Below are 12485 nucleotides of genomic sequence, written 5' to 3'. Positions count from 1 at the left end.
GTTTTACCGGTTTACCGTCAGTACACATTGCCAATGCTTACATATCACGACGCAAAAGAAAATAGTTCCCATCATATTCATTCAGCAAAAATTACAAAACAGCAAAGCATGAAAGAAAAATATATATTTCCGTACTTGTTGCTCTTGCAAACATTTTTTTAAGTATTTATTTTCCCTTTTTTAAATTGTTTTCTACTTGATGTTGCGCATTGTGACGCCTGACTGCTGTGTGATGCGACAAGAAAGCGTATATTACAGACAAGCATAGCTGAGTACAGACTACTTACAGACAAGCCATTCGAAGCGAAAGAAGGTAAGAACACACAGTTCTTCGTTTCGTAGCACAATTCTTTAATCTTTTTTCTATAAAGATGACAAGGATGCGTTATAGATATTCTTAAACCGTTTATTTATGTTTTATCTTTGCGTAGTTTGGCACCTTCCTATTCTTTTTCAAGCAGGTATATTTGTACGTGTTAGTAATTTTCGGTCATTAAAACTGTTGCTTTGAATTCTCTTGAATCTATAGAAGTTGGGCCTTACATGAATATTGTAGCCTTGTATTGAAACATATTAGCTAAAGAGTCGCTGCAAATAGCAAAGAGGAGTGAAGTAGTCGGCAGCTGAAATAGGCCTGGATTCTATACTATACTGTTTTATTGAATGTAGTACATACATGGTTGAAATCAGGTGTTAGGTGTAAGTGTATATGAAAATGGTGTACTTACTTATCCAGGAAGGTTTCGATTTTACACAACGTTTTGGTTTTTTTTTCTCATTCGTTCGCGAAGATGCAATAGTTTTACTTTGTTACTGTACGTTATAATTGAAGTTAGTTAAAATATAAGGATTTGCTGTTTCGATCAAATTCAAGCCTGCAATATAGTATGTAACCGTAGAATGTATCGCTTGATCAAACTATCTTTTCACCCCACCCCACCCCACCCCCTTCCTAGCTGTGACTTTTCAGACTATTACAATAGTGATTCTCGGTCCCCGTTTATTTACTGGGGGTGGGGGGATCGTTTCCCTGTCAGCTAGTTGACTTATAAACGACTTCTGTTATATTCTACATGCAAAGTCTACTATAGCATTTGTAGGGCTTCAGACAACCTTTGTAAATCACATGACATGTACGACTTCTAAGACAACTTTTTTTGCGACGAGTTGTCTTGGATGTGGAGCATACAGTGCTTCGTATGTGCTATTGTCTTTCGAACAAACGGAAATGGGTTTGTTTTTTGTCAACTAGATTTTCTCATATTGAACTCAATTCAGTCACTCATCGACACTTGAATAAGAAATTTGAATATTTAATCTCGATTAATTATATGTCTTTACATTTGTCCTAAATTTTAACTCATTTGATGACAAAATGAGCCTGTTATAAAACCAATGTCATTACTTTTTGAGGGCCCCTCGTAATAGGATCAACTTTTCCATAGGTGTACTGATGGTTATATTTGGGCGTGAGTTTGAAAATTAACGACTATTTTACTATTTTCCACACAGACGATCAACAGAAACATGGCATCCGTCGAAGGCGTCGCAATCCGGTTCGCTGAGTATGAAGACGAGGAAAACATCCTCAAAATCAAGGTTCATGACGACGACATGAAGAACAAGGAGTTCGACGATCTTGAAGACGCTCTGGATGACGCCTTTGAGGAGCAAGAGGAGCTCGAAGAAGAAGAAGAAGAAGAGGAAGGAAAAGGAGGAGAAGACGACGAATCCACCTTCATGTTTGTGGCTGAAATAGAAAGTGAACTGGTAAAAGGAACTTTCTTCTTGTATTTCACTGCTAGATGATGAATTCTTGTTGTACCAAATCACAGCATATCTGACTATGTACAAAAGCTGTCTGAACGGTAAACGTTCTATTTGTTGTCTGTAGAAGAAAAAAAAAATATTACACATTTTCCACAGTTTTTAAGGTCAACCACCAAGAGATTATATTCCAACATTGTACCAGGAAAACAAACATTTCTCTTCCCTTTAGGGGAGGGAAATGTAATAATGTCCTATAACATATGACTTGTTAGCAGCTGTTATCCTTTACGTTCAAGAAGACCCATAGACATCCTTTCATCAATAATGGACCAAGAACCTGCTCTTCGCTCATTCAATGGTTTATTCTGTATTTGTAGGTCACTGACTAGGTTTTATGTCACCTTTAACACTTTAGCGAGAGTTGGTCATTTACTTTTGTGCCACATAGCAAGCAATGTTATGTGGAGAACCGCATCCCTTCGCATCATTCCTACATGTGTGCGTGATTGGTCGTACATTATGACGTAATGGTTGACTATTCTGTGATTGGATAACGACATTTTGAATCTTGTCTTACCTCTTCAGATCGGCTTTGCGATGCTGAGTCTAGTGGATGACGAAGGCGAAGCCGGTTTGATCAGTGACATACGAGTGGCTGAAACGTGGCGGGATAAGAACGTGTACCAAATGATGTACCAGCATATCATCGACTTTGCAAAACGTGAGTTAGAGATAAAACACATCCGAACTACGGTCCACAAGTACCCAGATGAAACCATCACAGAGGAGATTTGCAAAACTGTAAGTTCCTTTTATTTGCTGTTGATTGGGGCAAAATGTATCCACGTAAGTCTGAGATGTTTTATATTGTAAACTTGTTTTTATTAATAAAAATGTTGAAAAAAATGTATCCATCATAGTTTTCATACAATAGATTATAGCTAACCCAATACTGACATCTGTTTGACCGCGTTTTGTAGAGGCAAAGTTACATCTATGTATCGGTTTATCTGTGTTATACTAGTTTGTAATTTCACCTGTTTGGTTTTTTTTTTACTTTTTTTAATGTATTGTTATTGCTATTTCTATATTTTTTTGTTATTTGGTGTTATCCAACGCAGGCATTAGAGAATGATTCAGTTTTACTCATCATAAGAATCTTCAGTGATCACATTTTTGTATGATTTAAGTATGGTCCAAAACTTTTTTTCTGGAAAATGACGGAAATTGTAAAAAATGCCCAATAACTAGGAATTTCTTTGTCAAAATTTCATTTTATTGATATTTTTTAACAAAAATAATATTTCTACATGAAAAATGTCAACTGAGTCTGTCGGTCAGCGACAAGGCACCCTTCTCTATCGGAAACATTGAATCCAAAAACGATGTTTTGAGAAGCGCTAGCGCTGAGAGACAGTCAAATTGGCCCCAAAACAACTCTGAATGCCTTGTGTATGTTTCAGGTTTACGTTGCCTTCGAGGGTAATGCGAAGACTCTGCGAGACACGCTCCTGTCTGTGCCAGGGATAGAAGACCTCCCGCTATCCACCGTAGTCCCCTACCAGCAACGCCACATGCGGCAACTACTCCACTCACATGCCGCCGTCGGACAGAACATCCTCACCAACGGCGTCTTCTTTGCTGACGGTGCTTCTTACACCCTGTGCAAAGAAAATCTAGCTGATTTAGCAGAGGAAGAGCTCTGTATGTTTGTTGATAAGAAGAAGCCAATCAAAAGCCTAAGTTTTGGCAGCGATTTTGATTCTGATAGGGCAGCCGTTTGCACCATTGATGTAAATTGTAAAGATGTTGAGCTTATCAAATGCCACATCATCAAACACATGCAGCGGGCGTGCAAGGAAGTTGACGGGCCAGTTGTATTTCTGATCTTAGCGACTGACTTCGAAGATGAGATTAAGGCATTTTGTAATGGGATCGAGGGATTGAAAGAGGAGCAAAGATACAGAGAATGTAACACTTTGTCGAAGATTGTCCTGAAGTCTGACGATGAGTAAAGCACTAGAGTGTTAGTGTAATGAGTTAAAGTGGTATCTCATTGCAGTTGGGGAACTCGTGCGGCACTGCGGGGTTCTTTCACTGTGGCACTGTCGTGTTATTTCGCCGATTTTTTTATAATTCAGATATTGCGTAATACGTAAATGTATGACTTAGAAGACAACAAAATACACCAAACGTAAGAAAATTTGTTCTTTATCTCTGAAATCCATTTTAGTCATATACGAACCCCGCAGTGCCGCACCGGTGCCCCAAGTGCAGTGAGATACCACCTTTAGTGTTTGCAAGAAATTTAGGTACGATCACAATTTCCGGAAATGTACACACCAAGACATATGATTCATGTCTATTAAGCCTAAGTTGATTTGATGTAAAATCTTAATTCTCTTTTTTGCTTTTCGTACGGATTCTTTTCGTTCTGTACAAAATGGGCAATAAGCAAGAGGTACGGGTGAGGTGGGAAAACAAGAGGGATTCAATTGTGTACAATAGCTTTGTGCCAAGTATGTTCATTCATTTTTGTTGCGCTGAGGATGGTGAAAGTCAATACCGTGCAGAGTGTAAAGCCTTGCAAAATCATTAATGAGACTGGTGTTTTCTTTTACGTTGTTGTCTTAGCTATTTAAAGACAAATAAGTAACTAGAGTTTGGCGACCTCATACCTCCATGAAATATTGAGAGCTTTTGTCAAGTTTATGCTTACACATTTACATGATTTATGCATGGCGATGTTCAACATTGCCTAACGTATACATGTCACACGTATAAAATTCCCAAAAATCATGAAAATCCGTTGTTAACGTTCCCTTCTCGAGTTATCCTCTTCAGATGTTTTTCACAAAAATGCCCCTGCTGTCCTAAAACTAGCCGATAGGGGGCCCAAACTCATGTCACTTCTTCCTGAGCACAAGAGCTATCTAACACGTAAAAAACGTGACCATAGCGCGTTCAGAACACGAGATAGCAAAACCGGAAGTTGCAATGTAGTACCAAGGGAAGCCGCTAGGGAGCCCGAAATCTAATCATTTCCATATTCCATCACACCCTACCAACACACCAAGTATGAAACCAATCCACCCAGCCGTTCTTGAAATTTCATGGAGGTAATGAGAAATTTCTAGAGTGCAAGCAACAAAAACAAATGGTGTCGTGTGGGTAGAGTGTTCGGCTCGGAATCTAGACGTCCCGAGTTCGATACTTTCCGTGCCCCCGACGTTGTGTCCTTTGGAAGTGCACTTTATATGACCTTCCTCACTTCACCCATGAAAAGGCCCCATTTCTTGTTACCCTTAATTGCTGACCCGCCTATACCATATCCTAGCGTTTCATAGCTCGGTAGGGGGTGGGGTGCTGACAAGAAGCAGAATGGATCAAAGGTTGAAATCATTTGGCGAAGGTATGGGGTCGTGGAACTCTTAGGCTAGTTTACAGTGGAGTTTTATCTACCCGTACTTCTTTTTGAATTAGAGGACACTTCTGCTTGTGCCTTCTGTTTGTGCCTTTCTGAATTGTCTGCCTTCCTTTCTACCTATACCCAATGGCCGCAGGATATCAAGTGAGTAGAAGTTGTTTTACCGGTTTACTGTCCTACCCAATGCTTACATATCACGACGCAAAAGAAAATAGTCCCCATCATATTCATTCAGCAATAATTACAAAACAGTAAAGCATTAAAGAAAAGTACGTATTTCTGTACTTCTTGCTAATGCAAACATTATTTAAAAATAAATTTCCTATTTTCCTATTTCTTAAATTGCTTTTACTTCACATTGCGCATTGTGACACCTGGCTGCTGTGTGATGCGTCAAGAAGACCTATATTACAGACAAGCATATACATATTTATATATATAGTAGAGTGAGTGAGACTTCTTACAGACAAGCCATTCGAAGCGAAAGAAGGTAAGAACACAGTTCTTCGTTTCGTAGCACAGTTCTTTAGTCTTTTATTTTTTTCCATAAAGAAAATGACAAGGATACGTTATAGATATTCTTGAACCGTTTATTTATGTTTTACCTTTGCGTAGCTATTCTTTTGCAAACAGGTGTATTTGCAGGTCATCGTTATACCTGTTGCTCTGAATTCTTTTGAATCTAAAGCCGTTGGGCCTTATATTGTAGCCTGATATCCAAACATATTATAGCTAATGAGTCTCAAATAGCAAAGTAGAGGACAGTACTCGGCAGCTAAAATGGGGTTGTATTCTGTTTTATTGAATGTAACACATAAATGGTTGATAATGGTATGTAAGAATGGAGTACTTAGCCAGGAGGGTTTCGATTTTACATAACGTTTTCGTTCTTTTCTCATTTGTTAGCGAAGATGCGATAGTTTCACTTTGTTACTTTAAAATGATTCTGTTTCTATCGAATTCAAGCCTGAAATATAGTATATAACCGTAGAATGTAGTGCTTGATCAAACTGTCTGGTCGCCCCCCCCCCCCCTACTAGTTGTGTATTTTCAGACTATTACAATTAAGGGTTAATGACCCGCCTGTTCCTCGGTGTATATGGTGTCATAACGCCTGGTCCTTTGCCATAACCGCCGAATAAAATCACCGAGTGAGCGAGGCCCATCCTGGCCCATCTAAACTGACCCATACAAAAGAGACAAATTCCTTGTTATAACACATACGTCCTTTATTCAATAATGTGTCATACATATTCAATACTATGTCGTACAGGTCCATGAGAATTGTAGGTGACAACTTGACTTTTCAGATCAAAGACAAACTCTGACGTCTGTGTTAATTCTATAATAACGGATTCCTTCATTTGTCGAGTGAATTTGAACTGTGTAATTATGTACATATCTCAACTGTATTTCTGTTGCAAGGCTTTACAAAATGAAACAATATTTAATAAGTAAAAGAATTTTATAGTATTTCTAGAAACAAGCGAACCAACAATGCAGCTTAGCAGCAAAGCCGATTCGTTATGTTACAAACAACAAAAGTATCCTCAAGGTAACCTTATTGGGATCGCTTTCTATTTTCCTTTGCCGCCAATGGTTCTCCCCTGCCCTGGTATTCAACTTCCGCTGGTTCCTGTGTGTCTCCACAAGCCTCAGCTTACCGTAACTCAAACAATGACTCTAAATCTGTCTCTGAGATTTCTTGGTTGTAAAACTGCTGCATAATGCAGAATTTTCGTACAAAGTTTCGTAAGATGGAGTGCGAAGCTTCGAAAAATATGGCTGTCATTGTGGATTGTTCCACTTACAGTGGGGCGGGGCGTAAACATTCTGTTTTCAGTCGTTCCGTTTATGTTCGACTTAGATTGAAATACATTGTATCTTTTCATATATTGTAGTTCTATTTGTGTTATCTAAAGACGGTTAAGATTTTCTTAGAAGAAAGAAACACGCTATTGATGTTAGCAGAAGGATACCCCCCCCCCCCCCCCTGCAATGTCCCTTGTACTTCTCTACTGGGCTGATGTAATCACACTTTTCATTGGCCACGATTACTCTATATCTCATTTTGATTGGCTACAGTCTTGTGGGTCTGTCCTTCTGATTGGTTGAAATCAATACTAGTAGTTTATTAATGCACGGCTGTTAATGATTTTCCATCTGTTACGGCGTCATAACCAACATGAAATGGAGCCTTCTCATTGGTCCACGTCCTCTGGCTATATGATAATAGTAATTATCCGTCACGTGATTTTTCCTCCCGTTTATGTACAGGGATAGTGGTTTCCTGTCAGCTAGTTGACTGTTGTTATATTCTGCATGCAAATTCTATTATGACAATTGTAGGGCTTCAAACAACCTTTGTAATAGATTACATGACATGTACGACTTCTAAGACAACTTGTGGTTGGACAAGTTGTCTTGGATTTGGAGCGTACATTGTGTGGTATATAATTGTCTTTCGAACATTTGGAAATTTCGAACAAATTTAAATATTTTAATCCCATTAGGATATATGTCTTTACATTTGTGTCAAATTTCGACTCATTCGATGACAAAATGAGCCTGTTATAAAACCAATGGCATTAGTTTTTGAAGGCCCCTCGTAATAGGATCAACTTTGCTTAATATCATCATTGTTCCATATGTGTTCTGATGGTTATCTTTTGGGCGTGAATTTGAAAATTAACGACTATTTTACTATTTTTCACACAGGTGATCAATAGAAAAATGGCATCCGTCGAAGGCGTCACAATCCGGTTCGCTGAGTATGAAGACGAGGAAAACATCCTCAAAATCAAGGTTCATGAAGACGACATGAAGAACAAGGAGTTCGACGATCTTGAAGACGCTCTGGATGACGCCTTTGAGGAGCAAGAGGAGCTCGAAGAAGAAGAAGAAGAAGAAGAGGAAGGAAAAGGAGGAGAAGACGACGAATCCACCTTCATGTTTGTGGCTGAAATAGAAAGTGAACTGGTAAAAGGAACTTTCTTCTTGTATTTCACTGCTAGATTATGAATTCTTGTTCTAACAAATGACTTTTTAAACATAGCTGACACATGCTGTCTAAACGGTAAAATGTTCTATTTATTGATTATAGAAGGAAAAATATTACACCTTTTCCCTAATTTTCAAGGTCAACCTCCAAGAGGTTATATTCCAACTTGGTACCAGGAAAACAAACATTCCTCTTCCATTAAGGGGAGGGAAATGTAATAATGGCCTATAACATATGACTTGTTAGCAGCTGTATGTTGTACGTAAAATAAGACCCAAAGATATCATTCCATCAATAATGGATCAAAGGACCTGCTTTTCGCTCAGTCAGTGGTTTATTCTGCGTTTGTAGGTCACTGACTAGGCGTTATGTCACCGTAAACACTTTAGCAAGAGTTGGTCATTTACTTTTGGCTCGTTCTCATTTAAATGTAAAAAATGCTGTCGCCTGTCTTTGCGACTTGCTATGCAGCAAATTTTAGACAAAATCACTGGTTCCTTCGTTTTTAAACAATCCCTGTAATGTTTTACAAAAGATGCACCACAACATTCATATTGGTTGATGGCTTGGAAGATTATAATAGCCACGGGTGGGATTTCACCCCCTAAAAATTGGTTGTCGCCTGAGAAGACACGAAGAATTCAAATAGTTCACTGGATAATTCTTCGGCAAATAGAACCGGCTACCCAGGCCCTTTGCCCGATCACGTCAGATCGCTACTGTCACTGATTTTGGAGGCTGTGTGAGGTGGTTTAATTTTATGCCTGTCGCCAAATTTGGTAACAAACGTTACCACCACGAGTACGATGGTTGCCACGGTTATATTATCCACGTATAAGACTAGAAATGACCGTTTTTGTGACGCCGTACAGTTTTTCTGGCTTTCTAAAGAAACAAAAAAGGGTTGTTGACTGTCATTTGTATCCCACCTTGCTGAACAAAGTATTGTACAGAAATGACTGTAAAAAGTTACCATTGTTCGATGCCGTCTAAGCTTTCTATTTGACCAGGTGTAAAAATCTGCCCACTTCTTAAACGTCCATAGGGACGTCCACTTATACCTAAATGATGTAGTCAATAAGGTAAGTCCTTTCGAAGAAAACAAGGTAAAGTCTACTGTTGTAACAAACGTTACCTGGCCTGTAAAACATTACCAAAGGGACCGAAAACAATAAGTCGCCATTTATTGGCTATGGTTAAAAGAGGAATTTTCCTAAATAACCAGGTACTTTTCACTGAAAATAAAGCCGATTTAGTTTTCGACCAAAGAATGCCATTTTTTACATTCCAACGAGAACGAGTGTTTTGTGTCATATAGCAAGCTATGTTATGGCAAGAACCGCATCCATTCCCATCATTCCAGGTGTGCGTGATTGGCCGTACATTATGACGTCATAGCTAGCTATTCTGTGATTGGATAACAATATTTTGAATCTTGTCTTACCTCTTCAGATCGGCTTTGCGATGCTGAGTCTAGTGGATGAGGATGGCGAAGCCGGGTTAATCAGTGACATACGGGTGGCGGAAACATGGCGGGATAAGAACGTGTACCAAATGATGTACCAGCACATCATCGACTTTGCAAAACGCGAGTTAGAAATAAAACACATCCGAACTACGGTCCACAAGTACCCAGAGGGAACCACCACAGAGGAGATTTGCAAAACTGTAAGTTACGTTTATTTGCTGTTGAATCGGGCAAAATGTATCCATGATATGATAAATCATAGCTGACCCAATACTGACATCTGTTTGACCACTGCTTTGCAGAGACGAAATGTAATGATAGTAGCATCGTTACAGCTATGAAACAGTTTATTTTCTCCTGTTTAGTTGTACTTTCTTACTGTATGCATCATTGTTCTTGTTTAGTATTACTAAACGCAGGCATGGGAAATGATTCAGTTTTACTCCATATAGGAATCGTCACTAATCATTTTTTTGTACAATTTACAGTATGGTCCAAATTGGTCCTTTTTTCTGGAAACTGACGGAAATTGATGAGCACGAAGATGTCATCAATATAATCGAATCAACATGGCCTTAGTCCGATTTACTACATGACTTCCTTGCTAAATGATGACTTTAAGTGATTAGTTTTTTTAAGTGCTTAATGGTGCTATTCGGTAAACATTCTTGTTTAATGATGACATGTTGTAAATAGTTTTTAACAGATTTTGTTCCGATTGTAAATGTAAACATGCCTGTCAATGCAGCCTTTTGGCTGCCATCAGAGACATGTGTATGTGAATTGTTTTTGAATAAACCAGTCGTCATCATCATCATCATCTTAGGTTGACCTCCACGCTAATAAGCTTTTTTATACTCCCGAGTACGCATGTGCAGTCACATGAATTGTGGGTAATATGTCGGAGATGAAGGCCCCCGAGACATAAACAAAGCAAGTCTGGACATTGTTATGTAAATCGAGACAATGGTCGAGACGAACTGCCAAGGACTTTCACATTTGACGTATTACCCACAATTCCTCAGCCTCTGCACATGCGCACTCGAAAGTGTGAAAGAGGTCACTACATCTTGACCTTCATTGCCATATTATTCATTATCCCATGAAAATTCGTTTTTTCCGTGTAGCGGCCTGTAAAGAATGCCCCCAAATTAGCATTTTTTTTGTGAAGATTTCATTTTATCGATGGTTTTAACAAAAATACCATTTCTACAGAAAGTGTCAGCGACAAGACACTCCTTTCTATCGGAAAGATTGAATTGTACGAAAAACGATGTTTTGAGAAGCGCTAGCGTTTTTCTGAGAGACAGTCAAATCGGCCCCGAAACGTAAATTAGGCTCGCCCAGGAGGCGTCGCGAAAAAATTCTAACGCCTTCTGTATGTTGCAGGTTTACGTTGCCTTCGAGGGTAATGCGAAGACTCTGCGAGACACGCTCCTGACTGTACCAGGGATAGACGACCTTCCGCTCTCAACCGTGGTCCCCTACCAGCAACGCCACATGCGGCAGCTACTCCACTCACATGCCGCCGTCGGACAGAACATCCTCACCAACGGCGTCTTCTTTGCTGACATGGAATCTTACACCATGTGCAAAGAAAACCTAGCCGATTTAGCAGAGGAAGAGCTCTGTATGTTTGTTGATAAGAACAAGCCAATCAAAAGCATAAGTTTTGGCCATGATTTTGATTCTGATAGGGCAGCAGTCTGCACTATTGATATAAACTGCAAAGATGCTGAGCTTATCAAATGTCACATCATCAAACACATGCAGAGGGCATGCAAGGAGGTTGACGGGCAAATTGTATTTTTGATCTTAGTGACTGATCATGACTTCGAAGATGAGATTAAGGCATTTTGCAATGGCATCGAGGGATTGAAAGAGGAGGAAAAATACAGGGAATCTTACACTTTGTCAAAGATTGTCCTGAAATCTGACGATGAGTAAAGCACTAGGGTGTTAGTGTGATGAGCAGTTAGTGTTTTCTTTGCAAGAAATTTTAGTTACGATCATAATTTCTGTACACACCAAGAACCGTTGACATATGGTTCATGTCTATTATATTGGCCGTAAGTTGATTTGACGTGAAATCTACATTCCCTTTTTTTGCTTCATGTAAGGATTCTTTTCGTTCTGTACAAAATAGGTACTAAACAAGAGATTCGGGTGAGGTGGGAAAACAAGAAGGATTGTTGTACAGCTTTGTGACAAGTATGCTCATGTTAATTTTTAGCATAACGACCAATCTTTTATTGTATATCGGCCCACAGATTATTTTTGCATTAGAAATATGCATGTAAAACACCATACAAATATCTACACTAGCTGTCACATCAATAACAATACAATCCTCTGGATTACGTGATTTATTATACTTAATGTATTGGCACAAAAGACATAACAAACTGGAAAGATGTTCTTACTGACTCTCCATGTACCATCTTTTTAATTATAGCTATTGGTAATTTGTTTTTCGAGACTGTTTCGGATTATCTAGCTGGTATAACATGGTACATGTATGCGTATTGACCTGTCCTGTCAAAGTTCCTTTTATTGCATATTGAATTATGCATGTGACGTATTTTGGAGGATTTGACCACAAATAAATGATGTTGTTTCAAAAATCTTCTTCCTGTGTCTTCTTTTTTGAGCAAAAAAAATAATTTGTTCTCTACCAGTGCCCGCGTTTGAAACATGAAGCGAATTTGTTGAGGAAAATGCTGTGTTCGATTACACGTTTGATTAATGATTACCCGTTTCATTCTTGATATAACATAATGAAAATATCGGTGTCCTTATGCATTTCAGTTTCACATTGT

General features: G+C 38.9%; 2 protein-coding genes across 2 annotated transcripts; both read left to right on the top strand.

Moving 5' to 3' along the window:
* The first annotated feature begins 251 nt into the window (after positions 1–251).
* On the top strand, positions 252–4369 carry LOC118405589. The gene is made up of 4 exons (XM_035805139.1): positions 252–313; positions 1513–1770; positions 2356–2571; positions 3234–4369. The coding sequence occupies exons 2-4, from the start codon at positions 1528–1530 to the stop codon at positions 3783–3785; spliced, it is 1011 nt and encodes a 336-aa protein (XP_035661032.1). The 5' UTR covers positions 252–313; positions 1513–1527; the 3' UTR covers positions 3786–4369.
* Positions 4370–4974: 605 nt separating this feature from the next.
* LOC118405588 lies at positions 4975–12279 on the top strand. The gene is made up of 4 exons (XM_035805138.1): positions 4975–5687; positions 7916–8176; positions 9651–9866; positions 11056–12279. Exons 2-4 carry the CDS (start codon positions 7931–7933, stop codon positions 11611–11613), a joined length of 1020 nt encoding a protein of 339 aa, XP_035661031.1. The 5' UTR covers positions 4975–5687; positions 7916–7930; the 3' UTR covers positions 11614–12279.
* The last annotated feature ends 206 nt before the right edge of the window (positions 12280–12485 follow it).

The sequence above is a fragment of the Branchiostoma floridae genome, chromosome 18 (genome assembly GCF_000003815.2).
Source record: "Branchiostoma floridae strain S238N-H82 chromosome 18, Bfl_VNyyK, whole genome shotgun sequence".
In the NCBI taxonomy this organism is placed as follows: domain Eukaryota; kingdom Metazoa; phylum Chordata; class Leptocardii; order Amphioxiformes; family Branchiostomatidae; genus Branchiostoma; species Branchiostoma floridae.
The sequence above is the reverse complement of the archived record's forward strand: the minus strand, read 5'-3'. Positions and strand labels throughout refer to the sequence as shown.

Excerpts from the sequence above, each read along its gene's own strand:
- LOC118405589 (XM_035805139.1), top strand. The coding sequence starts at position 1,528 with ATGGCATCCGTCGAAGGCGTCGCAATCCGGTTCGCTGAGTATGAAGAC. Across the intron at positions 1,771-2,355 it reads CTGAAATAGAAAGTGAACTG|ATCGGCTTTGCGATGCTGAG; the intron begins GTAAAAGGAACT and ends TTACCTCTTCAG. Across the intron at positions 2,572-3,233 it reads CAGAGGAGATTTGCAAAACT|GTTTACGTTGCCTTCGAGGG; the intron begins GTAAGTTCCTTT and ends TGTATGTTTCAG.
- LOC118405588 (XM_035805138.1), top strand. The coding sequence starts at position 7,931 with ATGGCATCCGTCGAAGGCGTCACAATCCGGTTCGCTGAGTATGAAGAC. Across the intron at positions 8,177-9,650 it reads CTGAAATAGAAAGTGAACTG|ATCGGCTTTGCGATGCTGAG; the intron begins GTAAAAGGAACT and ends TTACCTCTTCAG. Across the intron at positions 9,867-11,055 it reads CAGAGGAGATTTGCAAAACT|GTTTACGTTGCCTTCGAGGG; the intron begins GTAAGTTACGTT and ends TGTATGTTGCAG.